At 55.7% G+C, this 17,228-nt stretch overlaps 1 protein-coding gene across 5 annotated transcripts in view; it reads left to right on the plus strand.

Moving 5' to 3' along the window:
- GAS7 (growth arrest specific 7) overlaps nt 1-17,228 on the plus strand; it is a 194,911-nt gene that overhangs the window by 159,545 nt on the left and 18,138 nt on the right. For all 5 annotated transcript variants that reach the window (XM_036452202.2, XM_036452204.2, XM_045586530.1 and 2 more), the window contains exons 5-7: nt 6,464-6,517; nt 12,431-12,520; nt 15,111-15,226. In XM_036452202.2, the coding sequence (XP_036308095.1) occupies nt 6,464-6,517; nt 12,431-12,520; nt 15,111-15,226 (260 nt within the window). The remainder of the gene's footprint in view (nt 1-6,463; nt 6,518-12,430; nt 12,521-15,110; nt 15,227-17,228) is intronic.

Genomic DNA, 17,228 nt, shown 5'->3' on the forward strand with positions numbered 1-17,228 from the left:
TGGGAGACCTTCATGGCTGGGCATCGGTGGTGGTGATCGGGCGCCACCCAGTGGAAGTTTTCAGGTCTGCAGCCCCGGGCAGGCTACCTGGGTAGTGGGAACTGGGGCCCACCTGATTGCACAGGCCAGGTATCCAAGGTCTTGCTGGCCTTAGCTTGTCCCCTGCCTGCCTGGCTACCCGGGTTTGTGCTGGTGGGACCCTGTCAGACCCCTTAGCAGGTGTGAGGAGGGCAAGGGACCTGCCCACCAGTGGCCAGGCCTTCCCTGACCCCCCTCTGGCTTTCCTGGAACCTGCCCTCAGGAAGGCACAAGGGAGAGGAAAGGGAATGGATGAAAGGACCTATCGGAGAATAGTGTCTGGGTAGAAAAGAGGTGAAATACTGAGCATTCATTTGCTTACTCCCTGCCCCCTCAGTGGCACTTGCTCCATCGTGTACATCCTTCCTGGCCAGGCACCGGGTCCCGGCAGGAGTAGCCCCCGCCCTGGGGCAGGGTCACAGCTGGGGCTGGAGGAAGATGGAGAGAAGTGGTGGTTTCACTTCACAGTGATGGAGCTGGGGGGAGTGGGTGCCATGGGGCCTGGCGGGTGGTGGGGGGCCATACTGGGAATGTCAGGGAAGAAAGACTCCTTCAGCCGAAACCAGTTTAGCCCAGTGGATAGAGCATTGATCTGCGGAATGAAAGGTCCCAGGTTCGATTCCGGTCAAGGGCATGTACATTGGTTACAGGCACATCCCCAGTAGGGGGTGTGCAAGAGGCAGCTGATTGATGATTCTCTCTCATCGATGTTTCTAGCTCTCTATCCCTCTCCCTTCCTCTATGTAAAAAAATCAATAAAATATATTTAAGAAAGAAAGAAAGAAAGAAAGAAAGAAAGAAAGAAAGAAAGAAAGACTCCTTCAGAAAGGTACTTAAGCTAAGACGAAAGATGAGCAAGCAGACGGGGAAACAGCAGTCCAGGTGAAGGGAACAGGACCTGTGGGGGCCCGGAGGCAGAATTTGGGAGGATCCACAGAGGCCGTGGGCTGCGGTTCACCAACTATCGATAGCAGGTGTGAAGGAGGGGCGGGGTGGGGGAGTGGAAGGGGAGGCTGGAGCACCTGACCGGGCCTGTAGTGAGGAGCTTGGATTTGGTCCTAATCGTCCTGGGAGCCATTGAGAGGTTTCCTTCGGGTCCTACCTGCCGAGGGGTGGGACCCAGACTAGTCACAGGGCAAGGAGACAGGGAGACAAGGAGACACGCGGAGGAGAGGGGTCTTGTGAGTCAGTTGTGAGGGACTCCTCCATCTCCCGCTGCAATGTACCAACCACTGTCGGCAGCCGGTCCTCACCGCACGGTGACAGCTGGCGGCTCAGGCAGGGCTGGGAAACCCGGCTGGGGGGCTGGGGGGGGGGGGGGCCTTAAAAAAGGGAAGGAGAAAAACCTTCCAAAATCATAGGCAAAGGAAACTAAAAAGCAAAAAAAACACACTTTGCTACCGACATTTGCCAACATTTATAGAAGCAGAAGGATGGCTACAAGAAAGGGCCACAGGCCTGCCATTCACCTTCGACAGTTATTCCGCCAGTGCCGTTTCATCTATTTTCCCAGTCCTTCCCCCTGGCCCCACGGGGATTATTGTAAAGCAAATTCCTGACATATTAGCTATAAACGTTCTATAATGTGTCCAAAGGGGAAGACATAGCCCCAACACCAATAACACACTTAATTCAGTCACATCACCTGACGCATGTAATCCACATTCAGATCCACCGTTGTCCTCAAAACGACGATTATCCCCGCTTTTCTCCGCAACCCAGGCTCCATTCAGGTCTCACGCCTGAGTATATTGGTTGCTCTAGCTCTTTAGTTTCTCTTTCTAAGACATCCTTATTGAGATATAATTTACATGTCACATAATTCACCCATTTTAAGTGTACAACGTATTGGGTTTTAGTGTGCAATAGTCACAAAGGTGCACCATCATGATGAATTTTAGAATATTTCATCACCCCAAATAGAATCCCCTGTAAGCCTTAGGCAACCACTAAGCTACTTCCTGTCTCCACAGGTTTGCCTAGAACCATACCATATGGTCTTCTGTGCCTGGCTGCTTTCATAGCACTTCACGGTCCATTAATGTAGCATATGTCAGCCCTTGGTTCTTTTTTTTAAATAGCCAAATAGTCTTCCATTGCATGGAGATACTGTTCTGTCTATAAGTTATCACTTCGGTCTCTCTTATACTTCCTACACATTTGTTCTTTTTTTTTTTTTAATATACTTTATTGATTTTGTACAGAGAGGAAGGGAGAGAGATACAGAGTTGAGAGATACAGAGTTAGACATCAATGAGAGAGAGTCATCGATCAGCTGCCTCTTGCACACCCCCTACTGGGGATATGCCCGCAACCAAGGTACATGCCCTTGACCGGAATCGAACCCGGGACCTTTCAGTCCCCAAGCTGACGCTCTATCCATTGAGCCAAACCGGTCTGGGCTTCCTACACATTTGTTCTATCGTCTTTCCTCACGTTGCCTTTTTGGGGAAGGCGTCCAAGCCAGTTGTCTCACAGAAGGACCTGCATTCTTGGTCTAATTGTTTTCTTATGCTTCGGCCCAGGCTCGGCCTCTGGGCCAGGAATGCCACCTGGGGGTGCTGTGTGCTCCTCAACCGTGTACGTCCGGAGTGCACACTCCCAGGTCACACCCGCAGAGGTGCTGAGTGTGAGCTCTCGCTTAGCATGGCGATGACCACATTTCTCCTTTTAGGGGCACCTTCTTCTTGGTAACTTGTCGCCGTCAGCGGGGTGCCAGGCTGAGACTGTGTGGGTCTCCGGCCCCTGACGGTCTTCACCCAGCGCTCTGGGCATCCTTGAAGAGCCAGGCCTGCGTCTGTTTTGACATCGGGCTTTGCAAATTGGCGATTTGCTCGTTCTTGATACATTTTTCTGTGGAGACTGCTGCCCTCCCCTCTCCCTGATATCACCACTTTTGGGGTTCATCGTTTGTGGTCGTTGTTCCTGTTCATATTCAAATGGTCCCAAATCTGGCTTGCTGAGCCCCTGTGAGCTGGCTTCTGTGCCCTTTGTGGTAGCACACCATTTTTTGAATAAGGTGTTCCTGGTCGGCCTGGACCTTTGGAATCGGCCACTTCCCAAGGAGCCCGAGTTCCTTAAGTGGGAATAGCGTTTATACAACCCCTCTGCCAAAACCGGTTTGGCTCAGTGGATAGAGCGTCAGCCTGCGGACTGAAAGGTCCCAGGTTCTATTCCGGTCAAGGGCATGTACCTTGGTTGCAGGCACATCCCCAGTGAGGGGTGTGCAGGAGGCAGCTGATCGATGTTTCTAACTCTCTATCCATCTCTCTTCCTCTCTGTAAAAATTCAATTATATATATATATATATATATATATATATATATATATATATATACACACACACACACACACACACATATATTGTGTGTGTGTGTATATATATATATATATATATATATTTTTTTTTTTTTTTTTTTTTTTTTTTTTAAGAAAGAAATCCAACCCCTTGCTACTAGCGGTTCTCAATGTGACTTCTGGGTCCTTTCAGGAGAATGCTGCAGGGACTGTGTGAGTGTGTGTGTGTGTGTGTGTGTGTGTATTTTACATGCAAATGTATATGATGTATTTATACAACATGTTTCTATGTATACGTATATGACATTGGAACATAGTCATCAGCTGCAAGCGCAGAACCGGAGACCACCCCAGAGAGCCGGAGGCCCCGCTCAGCACTGGCTGAGGTGCCCAGCTCAGGACAGAGATGGGAAGGTGCTGATGCCCACACTTACAGCGCCACCTTCCCATGACCCCCTCATGCCAGTATTTGCCCTCCTGTTCTGGCTCAAGTCGTGGGAGCACGTGACCTCTGTGTCCAGCCCAGCCCACAGAGGCTGGACACAGGGATTCCAAAAGCACTACTTGTGGACGATGGGATCTCTCCTGACCCCTGCAGACACCTGGAAAGCAAGAGATGGCCCCAGGCTCAGGGGGAGAGATGGCGGGAGACAGAGGGTTAGTCAGACTTGGCTTCCGATGTCCTCTGCTTCCTTGCCTTGGGGCCCCGGACAAGCAGTTGGTTTCTGCCAGCCTCCGTGTCACTATTTGTAAAGCGCAGGTGGTGCCTCAAACCTGCTGGTGTCCCCCATGCTTAGCCCCTTGTCCTCTCCTCATCGCCATCCCGTCAGCAGTGAGACCGACTGCAGGCTGTGGCGGGAGTGCCCTCCTGGTGGCTGGAGTGAGAGCGCGGAGTGCCAACAACAGAGACCCTGCAAGCTGCAGAACTGTCCTAGAGACCCCTTCCGCCTTCTCCCTCAGGGACAGTTCACCCTGAACAATGCAGGGGCGGGGGGCGGTGGGGGGAAACGGGCTGTGAATCCCTGCACAGTCGAAAACCCACAGTAACTGTGGACTCCCCACAGACTTAACTACTGCCCCCCGGTGTCCTCGGGGATTGCATCCAGGAGCCCAGTGGTTACCAGAATCCTCGCATATGCGAGTTCCTTCTATAAGGTGGTGCAGAGCCGCGGCCGCAGGTGCACACAGCTCACCCGCATTGTTTCGTGGGTTCCCAGCCACAGAGGAGACGTACTGCTTGAACCTGAGGACGTGGGGCCTGGGATAAAGGAGGGCAGACCGTGTATTTATTGAAAAACAGCATCGATGTGCAGGTGGACCCCTGCAGACAAGTCCGTGTTGGTCAAGGGTGGGCTGTGTTTGCGTGGCCTGAGCCTCGAGAGGACCTTGCGCCTGTCTCCTCTCCTTGGAGAATGGCCCCTGGGTGCCCGCCGTGCCTTCCTCCTGGGCAGCCCCGTGAGGGCAAGCGCCCGGGGGCAGAATTGATAACTTGGGAGGGTCAGGTGGGGGAGCTGGATGAGTGGAGCCATTGAAAACATTGGCAGAAGCTGGTTGGTCCCCAGCATGCTGTTGCCCCAAGTCCTGGGGGGCCTGCTGGAGGAGCTGCCAGAAGTGGGGCACCTGAACATAGAAGTGGAGGGACAGGATGTAGACCGGGCGCCTCCCAGGGAGGGGCTAGCCTGTCTGGGCCTGCGGGTCAGGACCCTGGGGGCAGGGAGCCCTGGGGGACACGGCTAGAGCTCGAATTGGGGCACATCCTCAGTTAACTCTGATGCACCCGAAACCGGAGGACCGTGGTAACAAATGGTGAAACTGAGGCTCAAAGAAGTCACAGGACTTGGCAGGACGTGGAGGCGAGTGAGTTCCTTTTCTCGTCTGTAAGAGAGATGACCCATGAGGCCCTTTTTATCTGGACATCTTAATGGATTGGCTTTATTAGCTGACTTGAGTCAGAGTAGGTCTGGGAGGGAGGGAGGGGCCGAGGACACCATAGGCAGGGACTCAGGCAGCTCCCTGTGTTGCCCTTCTTCCTGAGAAGCCCCTGAGGCGGGCTGGACCCGCTCTGTCCCCCCAGAAGTCATTCCTGCCCCGGGGGTGGGGGCCCTCCGTCCCAGAGGCTTGCTGGAGAAGCCCCTCCAGGCCTTCTGAGGGACTTGATCTGTGAAATCTGACAGCCACTTCCTCACGCTCCATCAGAGAAAAGATAGGGACTCTCACTCGCCGGCCACACGCGTGCCTCGGGGGTGGGCCTGCGCCAGGACGGGCGTGGCTCGGGACGGGAGTGGGTGCCACTGTCCTGCCAGAGACCCTGATGTCACTGCCGTGAGTGCGACAGTGAGACCCGGAGCTGACCTCCTGCTAGGTTCCTCGGCTCTGGCCGCCAGCGTGGCGTTTTCAGCCAGCCCTCCTCGGGTTCCCACACGAACCGTCCTGGCGGGCGCTGCTGAGGACCGCGGGCTCGGAGGCTCTGGGACAGTGGTTTTGCTGCCAGCTGCGGGAAGACAGAACAGGCAATCTGAAGTCTGTGTGCGTGAAAACTGACCTGTGACTTTCCGCTGAGATCCCTGCTGCTCCGGGGCTGGGGGGCCGGCAGGCAGGTGGCTGAGCCCGGGGCACGTGGCAGGATGGACAGAGGGTTTGAGGGTTTCCCGCGTCCACCAGTTCCAGATGAAGCTGTTGCTCTCTCTGCATCCCCTGGAGGCGGTGGCCTGCAGCCTGCCTTCCGCTTAACCCTCTGCTCCCCAGTGGCTTCTGCAGGTGCAGGCAGCACGCGCACGCAGAGCCGCTTGCCAGCAGAGGGCAGCGGAGGGTTAACTCCCACATCGCAGAGGAGAGGAGGCCGCCTGGTTTGGAGCTGTTCCCCCCAGCTCTCAGGCCTCTTGCGGGCACAGGGGACAGGAGCAGAGTGGGGTCAGGGTGCTCCCGCCTGCCTCTCCCAGACTATGGTGACCTAGGGTCGGTGGCAGGCTGAGCATCCGAACTTCCCAGCCTACGGCTTGTCACCCACCCGCCGCCGACAGGGGACCCTGGTGAGAGCCAATCCAGGATGGAGGACAGCTCTGACGATGCTTCTTGCCTCTCCCTCCAGAACCTGGGGTCCTCGTCACCGGGCAGAAAGCAGAACAAGGAGAACACCATCACGGTAAGTGGCTCCCTCAAAGCGCTCTCTGGCTGCTGCGTGGCAAACTGGGGCTGTCCGCCAAGGATGGGCTGTTGCCATGACGACGTGGACAGAGCATGGAAGCGATGCCCAGCCTGGAGCTGGGAAGTTCCAGAGCTCGGATGCAGCCAGTGTTCCCCGTGGGTCCCCCCCTTGTGTGGATGTCACACCTCACGTCTCTCTCTGGGGGAGCAAGGGGAAGGACGGAGGCTGGATGAGGCAGGAGCCATTTCTGCAGGGTGGGCGGTTGGGGGTGAGGGGGTGGACCGCCGCGCTCTGTGCAAGTGACGTGACATGCAAATTATAGCCGTTGCGTCTGTGCCGGGTAACTTCTGGGAGATGTCAGAGTTAAAAGCCAGGGAAAGAGCCCTAAGAATAGAGTTCCCGGGAGCTCCTGGCAGGAAGCAAGCGGCTTCCCCCTGGAGTGGCCACACAACCTCCCAGGGCCTTTTCCACAGCCACACGCCCCACGTGCAGCATCCCATCAGCCCGGGGCCTGGGGAAGGGGGTGCTGGCCAGCAGTGCCCCCTGCAGGTGGGCAGGTGAGGTGCCCAGGTGCTCAAACAGCCAAGGCCTCGGAGACCTGAGAAGTGTGGTCCCCACTGTGCCGTTCTGACACAAGCACAGCAGAGCTGGGGCCAGGGACTCGCTCTCCGGCTCCGTCACGCACACGTCTGAGCATTCTGGCCGCCCCCACCCCCGCCGAGGTGTCTCCGAGAGCGGGTGCACGCCCCGGCTCATGCAGGCTGGCAGTCCTGCTTGGAAGGAGAAACCGTTAGGCAAACAATAACAGCAATCACTGCTGCCACTCTTGGGTGAGTGTCTAACGCACACGCAGTGCTCGGAGCGGCTCACTCCACACTCCACGCACTGTGTTGTGCAGTGACAGTGACCGTGAACCTGGGCTCTGCAGCCGGAGTGTGCGGTGCAGGCCTGGGGCAGGGTCCCCTGTGTCTTCGTGTCTGTGCCCACATCTGTGAGGCAGGGAGGGTGTGGGGATCTGTGTCACAGGGATGGTATGAGGACTGAACCTGCACGCGGAAAGCACTTAAAACAGGCCTGGCACATGGTAAGTGCTCAGTACACTGTCATATTCTCACCACCCCGTTTACAGATGAGGAAACAGAGGAATAAACACATCCCGCCCAAGGCCACACAGCTGGGAGCCATTGGGATCCAGACCTGTGCTGTTACCTCCCCCCCAAATCCGCCACTCCCCTGCCACCCCCCACCCCCCGCAGTGGGCATTGCCTCCTGGGCAGGCAGGGTGGCTCAGCCCGAATGGACAGGTTGGCAGCAGCTTCCTTGCTGCTGGAGCCAATGGGGCAGGGCGGGGGCAGACTTCAAGGCAAATCATCGAATTGCCACAGAATGCCTGAAGTGCTGGAGCAAAGTGGAGCTCCCGAAAGTTTCCAGAAGTTGGAGAGAGGGAGGAGAATGAGCGGGGGCATTGGAATTGTAGAAGGGGAGAGAAGGACAGATGAAGAGCGGAAAGCGGAATGAGGCCTCCCAGCGTTGCCTGACGGGCCTTCGGAGGCCGTGCCCAGGCTGGCAGATGGCTGTTCCCTGCAGTGCCCCTTGGAGCTGGGCCTCGGGCTCTGGCAGCGAGGGCGGGGCGGGGCTGGGACCGGGATCTCCTAGCCAGCACACCTTGCCCATCTCTGCCCGGGCCTTCCCTCCCGCTTCCTGCCCACCAAACTCAGCGCTTCCCGCTTCTCCGGAGCCAGGCTGCGAGTGAGGCCGGCGCCTGAGGCCTGAGGGACGTGTTATCATGCAGGGTCCCTCCGTGGGGCCTGACACCTGAGTCCGTCTCTCAGGGCCCGGCTGGAAGGTTTGTGTTGTAACCAACACCCCCAGGGTTTTAGGTAAACACTCAACCCTGGGGGATAATTGCTGGGGAAACTGAGGGTGGGGGGCTGGCAGAGCCCCGGACTTCACCTGGGTCTGCTGGCTCCGTTCACCCAGATGGCCCCTCACATCCTCAGGCCGGAGGTGGGCTGGAGGGTGCAGAGTCACCCTGCATATTGGAGGGTGTTTACCAGCATCCCTGGCCTCTCCCCGCCAGGTGCCAGCACCAACCCTCCCCTTCCCCCCTCAGGTGTGACCACCAAAAATGCCTCCAGGTCGCCAGGTGTCCCGGGACAGGGGAGGGGCAGCCACCCCAAAGGATAGTCCCTGAGCTAGCTTCATGGTAGTGTGAAGTCTGTCGGCGAAGTCTGTCCGCATTTCTCTGCTTCTCCACTTGTCTGTCGGCGAAGTCTGTCCGCATTTCTCTGCTTCTCCACTTGGCTGCGCTGCTCCGAGCCACCGGCATGCCCTCTGGTTACTGCGGGGCCTCCCGGGTGGCTGAGGTCACTGTGTGCTCCTCCTGTGTGTTCTCCAAGCGGCAGCAAATGGCTCACCCTGAGAGTCCCGGGCCAGATGCTCCGTGCCCCCCACCCCCCACCCCAGTGCCAGCAGGTCCCTTTTGGCCTCAGTGCTGTCTGCTCCCTGACTGTGATCCCGGACACAGAGCAGCACCTTCCCCAGCTGGCCGGGCACTGCACCCTCAGACCCTGAGCCCTTTCCCTCCCAGCCATCCCCCTCCACCACCCCCGCCGCCCTGACCTCACCTGTGTTACCTAATATCACCCCTTCCCAGATCCTCCCCTTCATGTAGCCCCACACCCAGGCTCACCCCGTGGCAGACTCCTCCTGAAGCACTGCCGCTACTTACCGTATTTTTCGGACCATAAGACGCTCCGGACCATAAGACGCACCAGTTTTTAGAGAAGGGAAATGAAGAAAAAAAGATTCTGAAACAAATAGTGACCTAAAATATTTTATGTGCATTAAAACCCAACATCACAGTCATAAACACATGTAATCAACCCTGTAAGGTAAACAGCAGCATTTAGAACCATTTTAGAGCCGGGCAAGCACACAGAGACCACACAGAGCCGGGCAAGTAAAAAAACTTTTTTTTTAAAGTATATGTGTAGGCTATATTTGGACCATAAGACGCAGGGACTTTTTCCCCCCACTTCGGGGGGAAAAAAAGTGCGTCTTATGGTCCGAAAAATACAGTATCTCTCGTAGTCCTTCCTCACGAGTCTGTGAAGCGGAGGGCAGAGACTGTACCCGCTGTTTCCAGCCTCCAGTCATCCCCCCGGGACACATTGAGCCCCGCTGGTGCCCACGCTGCGCCAGGCCCGGTGGAAAGAGCAGGAGAGAGCTGGGAAATGCACAGTCAGGAGGAGCACATTACAAATGCACGTGCACGGCGTGCTGGGAAGGACTATCCGAGTGCGCCCCCCGGGTACCACCCATGTGGCACGGGCACGAGCAGGTGTCCGCTGAGCAGCCAGCAGGGGGTTGAGGGTGAGGGCGTGCGCTCTGCTGTCACCCTCTGCATTCAAACACTGTATCTGGGCGACCCTCCGTGTCCACAGATCAGACGAGGCCAGTGTGACCCAGCCCGTGGGGCTGCTGGGAGGATGATGGATGACGTGAGAATCCCTGCGAAGCTACTGGCAGGGCGCCTGGCAGGGCACCGGGGTGAGGGCTCCCCAGGCATTGCAGGAGTCATTCATTGCCACTGCCTCCTGGGGGGCCACTGATGCAGTTCCAGGAATGCCCACCGGGGGGCGCAGGGCTCTGAGGAGGCAGAGGAACCCCCCTGGGAGAGCTGGGCATTGACAGAGGCAGGAACAGCCAGTCCATCCAGGGGCCAGGTCCCCCCAGGATGGCAGAAGCCACTGAGGGGTGAGGCCTTACCCTCCTTGGCTTCCCCCTCAACACAGCTAATGCTCCTTCAGGGCTTGCTCCAGGGCCACAAGCCAGCCCCTTGCCTTCCAGATCCCCACTGGACACTAGAGAAGATGCTCACCCCCACCCCCTGCGCCTCCACCCTCCTAGTTCTGTCATTCTTAATCCTCGATCCAATGTCAGCTCAGGTGTCGTTGAATCTGGGTGAGATTTTCAGGGACAGCATCGTTAAGTTAAATAAAGTTGGAGGTCACCATGATTTGTTGAAAGCAGAGTAGAAGGAACATGAAATGAGGACTGGGGGAAACTCCAAAATCCATCCTTCGTCCCCATGACGGCTGCTGCCAGAGAGACCCCGCACAAGGGTGGCCCGAGCCGTAAGCGCACCTTGGGGTGTAAGCCCGCAAAGGGGGCCTGGAGACCTGGGCATGGAGAGGCTGGCCTGCCCCCAGGCAGCCCCCGCAGGCCACTGCTACGTGGGTTCCGTGGGTGCAGCACTGGAAGGAAACGCCCCACCCAGGGGGGGCTTCAGGCCTCCACCAGCCATGGTGGAATTTAGTGCCCCTGATCCTTCCTACCTGTCATGCTTCCTTCAGAGTGGGAATCGCGCCCAGACTTCAGCCCCAGTTCTGGGGGAGGGGCTCTTCTCTTGGCTGGACTCTCCCACGCTCCCTAAGTGAGGCCCGCCCCTCCTCCCTCACCAGCAGCCAGTGGGGTGGGGGTTGGATGGGGGTGTGAATGTGAATTTACTTCCAGCCCCACTCCCTCCCCTGGAACAGGCCATTGGGGGGGGGGGGGGAGTAGATTAGCCTGACCCAGCCGGTAGAGGGGCTGGTTCGCTTACATTATTGTTGACATCATTGCTGTTGGCCTTGGATTCATTCATTTCAAAAATTGAGACACTTTGCATCCAACTCCTGACCTGAAGCTCCTCAGGCTACCACATAACCCTATAAGGAGGGCTCCTCACTCTGTCTTGATAAGAGTTGGTGGGGGTGAGAGCAGGCTGCCCTTCAGGCTTAGCGGGATCTCCGTGGACCCCCATCCCTTCCGGAAGCAGAGGCTGGCCCCCAACCTGAGCTGCAGTTTCTGACCCAGGGCCCCTCCCTTGTGGTGTGAGCTGCCTGGCCTCGGAGCTGGTGCCTCTGTAGAAGCCTGCGGCTTTTCTGCACTGCTCTTAGCCAGACGCGTGCAGCTCCACTCCAGAAGCTGGGGCTGCCGTGAGGGTTAAAGATGGACAGGGCAGGGCTCAGGCCTGGTGGGACTGTGGCTCCCAAAGGGAGCACAAATCAGCTGACTCCCTGGGAGGGACCCCGCTACATGGAGCGGACCCAGCTTACAGCGACATCGGCAGCAGTGGGAGGAAGCCACTCCGCCCGGCGGGGAGAGCAGGGCTCTGGGACCAGCTCCCGTGGGGGGTCTGAGCCCATCCCAGCACCTGCACTGCTCTCTCCAGCAGGCTCCTGGGGTAGCGCTGCAACCTATGTTGTCTGAGATCACATTCACAAGGTGGCTGTTCACCCCTGACCTTGGGCCACAGCGTTCCTTTCCCTGGGAGCGAACGGTGCTACCAGCCACAGAAGTGTCCCCTCTGTCAATAACCAAAGGTGGATCTACCCCCCTTTTTACACAAGTGGTGGCAGATAGCCACATCCTATCCCCTGCTGCCTCCCCTCCCCACTCAGTCTGTCCTGATACACCTGCTGACACGCCACTTCCCTGGTTGCCCGCCTGGCTCGTGCTGTGCTTGCCCTCCTCGTGCTGGTGGACAGATTTGTGTCCAGCCTTTCGCTGTTACGGAGAGCACTGGGGGCGACACCCTGCCCGTGTGTCTGCATGCCTATGAGACATGCCTGTGGAATAGACTCACTCACTGGGTCGAAGGCTCTGGATGTTTGCAGATTTGATAGACACTCTCAGTCTGCCCCCCCGCCCTAGAGAGTTTATACCAAGGGCAGCCCCTCTAGGGTGGCTGTGAGTCCCGGTGCCCCCATTTGACACGTCGACCCCTGGAGCATCTCGAGATCGCTGTGAGCGTTCTCGCACGCTGACCCTCCTGGCGCCTCTGCAGCGCTGTGTCCGGGAGCAGAGCCTTCCCAGCCGCCCAGCCCTCAGCCACGTCCTTTCTCCCCTGCCCTATGCCTGCAGGTCAACTGCGTGACCTTCCCCCACCCGGACACGATGCCGGAGCAGCAGCTGCTGAAACCAACCGAGTGGAGCTACTGCGACTACTTCTGGGTAAGTGGTGCCTCCGTTTCCCCCACGCTGTGGCCCCCAGGACCAAGAGGGGTCACAAAGGGCCTTGAGCTCAAAGCAGAGAGGCCTCTGCTATTGAGGCCTGAAGGACTGGTGGGAGATTTAGGACCTGAGGTGGGAAGTTAAGACCCTCTGGGGTCCATAATGTTCCATAAATCTCAGAGAATTGATAGGGTTTTCATTCGGGGCAACACGGAAACTCGGGCAGAAAGCCGGTAAGCTGGGCGGTCCCTTTCTCTGCTGCTCAGGAAAGGCTGGAGACTAGAGGCTACTTCAGGGAAGGAATCTGGGCTCCAGACCTGCTACGTCTCTTGTAGGGCACCTGGGACAATGCCTCCCGCAGGGCCTCCTTGTTTCCATCGAAGTCAGGAGGTTAGGCTTAAGGATCTGTAGAGAGCTCCAGACTCTGGCGTCCCAGAGCCTTTGCATATTGCTCAGTGGGTACGACGTTCCCGTTTCCCAAGACAAAGAGAAATTCTGGAGATGATGGTGGTGATGGTTGTACAACAATGTGAATACGTAATGCCCCTGAACTACAGTACACTCTTCCAAATGGTCAAGATGGTAAACTTTATGTTGTGGGTATTTTCCCACAAGTCAGTGTCTCTTGACAAATGCACAGCCCAGCTCCTCAGAAACTGTTAGAAGTCTTGGGCATTTGCATTTTATTTTATTTTATTTTATTTATTTTATTTTATATAAATTCGTACACTAGTAGGGTCCCTAGTGGTTGCTGACTGTCAGCCGGGTACTCCCTCCCTTCTCCCCCACCCCCCCAGCCCCACCCCCTGGTCAAACTCCAGTTGTACTCCTACTGGAGTATTTATTATGTAGTATTTTTACTGATTTCAGAGAGGAAGGAAGAGGGAGAAAGAGAGAGAAATATCCATGATGAGAGAGAATCATCAGTCGGCTGCCTCCTGCATGCCCTACACTGGGGATCAGGTCTGCAACCCAGGCAAGTGCCCTGACCAGGAATCGCACCGTGGCCTCCTGGCTCATAAGTCAACACCTCAACCATTGAGCCACCCCTTCCCATTCCCCTCTCCTGAAGTGTCCATTCTGGGGTCTTAGAGAAGCAACCCACTCCCATTTGAAGGGGCGGGGCCCGAGGACGCAGCCAGGATGGGGAAGACCTGGCCGGTCACACCTGCCAAGACCTGACCCCATACCTCTCGGTGAGGTCGAAGGGCATACTTTTGACTCCTCCCATTAAACACCAGAGCATTGGACCCTGATTCCTGGGGGTAAAGGCTGAGATGGAGGAGGCACACCCAGGGCCTGGGCGGCTCCGAGAGCTGTGAGGGCAGATGCCAGATGGATGCCCCACAGGCAGGCGGTGGGCCAGGGCGGCAGGAAAGAGATGCCCAGGTGTCCTTGAGGAAGTGCAGACCAAACATAGCTAACCCATTTAATTTTGAAATTTTCGGAGACTTTGCTTGCGAAATAAATTGGATACCAAGTTTTCATGTCATTGACTTGGCCTTCGTTTCTGAGTCCTGACTTTTACTCAAAAGGAGCTCCTAGTGGCTACTGTTCACTGGGCCCTTAGTTTCTGGTGAGCCCTGGGCTCAGCCGTTCCCACGTGCGGTTGATCCTGAGGAGACCAGGGGGCCGGGCCGGTGCTTCTCCAGTTTCCCAGGCGAAGCAGCTCAGGCCCCCGAGCGCATGGAGACTTGCCCCTGAGATCCCCGCTCTGGATGTCAGCCCAGGCGCCTGCCCTCTCCACTCTGGCCTCCTCCCACCCAGCATCTCTCAGAAGCCCCCCAGACCCTTGGTGAATGTGCATTAGAAGGTGTCGCTGCCCGGTCAGTGCAAGAAGCCGACAGGAGATGGGATGGTGTAGCGCCGTGGTTCTCAACCTTCTTAATGCGGTAATGTTAGTTCCTCATGGTGTGGTGACCCCAACCATAAAATTACTTTCACTGCTACTTCATCACTGTAACTTTGCTACTCTTAACGAATCGTAATGTCAATATCTGTGTTTTCCGATGGTCTTAGGCAACTCTCTAATCGCTGCTGTAGAGCCTAAGACCATCGGAAAACACAGATATTTACATTATGCTTCATTAACAGTAGCAAAATTACAGTTATGAATTAACCACAAAAACAATTTTATGGTTAGGGGTCACCACACCATGAGGAACTGTATTAAAGGGTCGCAGCATTGGAAGGTTGAGAACCACTGGAAGGGTTAGGGACATAGGACGCCAAGGTCACAGGCGGTCGCAGCTTCAAGTCAGGATGCCGGGACTCCCCAGAGGGTCCGCAGCCTCAGCAGCCCCTGGTCGGAAGGGATGGGCCCTTGGGGGTCAGAACCGGTGCTCTTGGCCGCCGGACCCTCCTCTTCTTTCCTGGTTGGGCAGTTGAGGGGCTTGGGCGCGGGGTGGCTTATGCTCACAGGGCCCGTGGGAGCCGGGCACCAGGAGACACACACGGTCAGGCAGCCAAGGCTGCGCCTGTCCTCTCTCTCGGGCTGAGGACAGGCCTCCCCAGATGTCCTGGTCCCCTGGGTCTGTCTTCCCTCTTTCCCCCGCCATCACTGAGCCTCCTGCTTCTGCTTCCTTCCTAGGCTGACAAGAAGGACCCCCAAGGCAATGGCAATGTGGCTGGGTTTGAGTTGCTGCTTCAGAAACAGCTGAAGGGCAAGCAGATGCAGAAGGAGATGTCAGAATTCATCCGGGAGAGGTAGGCCCACCTGCCCAGCTCAGGGCCCTGGGGACAGGGCCTGTGTGGCCCCCGAGCCTGAGGGGAGTGAGTGGCAGGAGGGAGCCCGCACCCCAGAACCAAGGGGAGCATGAGGCTGCAGCCACCCCTCAGGGCCCTCGGGACAGACCTGGCTGGCAAACGTGTGGTTCTGGCCTACGTCATGTTTTTAAAGATTTGAACTAACATTTTTTTTAATTAACTTTTATTGATTAAGGTATCACATATTTGTCCTCAACCCCCCATTTCAATCCTCCAGCCCCTCATGCCCCCACCCCCCTATTGTCCTTGACCACTGGTTAGGCTCATATGTGTGCACGTAAGTCCTTTGGTTGATCTCTCCCTTTTATCCCCACCCTCCCTCTGAGGTCCGACAGTCTGACCCATGGCTCCTTATCTCTGGGTCTGTTCTTGGTCATCAGTCTATGTTGTTCACCATTTCTCCTAGATGAGTGAGATCATGTCCTACTGGAAATATACTTATAAGAATAGAAAATGAGACAAACAACGATCGTTATGCTGAAAGGCATATGAATCAGTCTGTAGTGAGCTTCTTTCTGGGCCACCAGTTCTTTTGAGACCCAATTTCAATGTCAAACAGTTCCTTATGTGTACATGTCAGCAATGACATTTCAGTTCTGGATGGTGGGCAAATGGTTTTAATGCAGGTCCAACCCTCTGCAGTGATACACAGCTGCTGACTGCTATTATTGAACCAACATTTTTTAAGTTGGCCGGTTTTTACACTAAAATCTAGTGTCTCTGGAGAAAGCGGGAAGTCTGGAGACAGTGTGTGTGGCATTTGGCTGAAGCTGAGTGTCCGCGGCCTCTGTAAGGGGAGCGTGTGTTCCCAGTTTGCCATGGTCCCCACCACTCCCTGCTGTCCCACACAGACTGTGTGGCTCCTTTACCCACGTGGCCCTCGTTTGAAGCACATCCCTTAGCGTGAGAAAAAAGAGTGTCGCCTTTCAGTTAGACTTCAAACCAAATCTGTGTCCTGGACCTGGGCTTACAGAACCCTCCGCACCTCCCCACACCCTCATCCTCATGAGCTCAGGGTAACGGGGGAGGCAGATGAGGGGCTTTCGGAAAGGAAGTGCAGGGGTTATAATAGTGGTTCAGCCCTAACCGGTGTGGCTCCGTGGATAGAGCGTCGGCCTGCAGACTGAAGGGTCCCATGTTCAATTCTGATTAAGGGCATGTACCTTGGTTGAGGGCACATCCCCAGTACGGGTTGTACAGAAGGCAGCTGATCGATGTTTCTCTCTCATCAATGTTTCTAACTCTACCCTTCTCCCTTCCTCTCTGTAAAAAAATCAATAAAATATATATTTTTTAAAAATAGTGATTCAGGTGAACAAAGGAGAGGAGATAGGAAATTATTGTTATGAAAAACTATAAAAAGACAAGGTTCCTTTCTACCCCCTCTCTCCAAGTTCAGAAACCCCATTAAGCACACCTCACACACCCACTACCACATGCAGGTTACCCCCCACACCCATGTCTGCATTTGCTCACTCGCATGTGTGCCTGCAGACATACACAATGTGCTCAAACATGGACATGTACTTGCATGTACTTGCATACATTATGTATGTTCAGACACATACACACAGCTTTCTGTCTGGAGTTTCCTGGACACACTGGAAATATTTAGTAAATGGCAATGTATCTACACTGTTTTTTAATTATAACAATAATTGAGTAATAATTCTTTAGCATCTTAAAGCGCCCCTTTGCCTTCGGAGCCCCGTGTTCTGTTCATATAATGAAATCTTTATTTTATGGCCCATTAAACTGGCACAGAGCCGAGAGGTTACATAGCTCAGGTGCAAAAAAAAAACACAAAAAAACACACAACAGCATAAAATAGGCAAATAGGAAAATGGTTGTAAAAGCCGAAGGTTGAACACACCCATGGTTTATACTCTCATAGAGGTGTCATGTTGGCAAATAAATTGAGCCTACAGCCTGAGAGCGCTGG

This window comes from Pipistrellus kuhlii, unplaced genomic scaffold, assembly GCF_014108245.1.
Source record: "Pipistrellus kuhlii isolate mPipKuh1 unplaced genomic scaffold, mPipKuh1.p scaffold_m20_p_23, whole genome shotgun sequence".
NCBI classification, from domain to species: Eukaryota; Metazoa; Chordata; class Mammalia; order Chiroptera; family Vespertilionidae; genus Pipistrellus; species Pipistrellus kuhlii.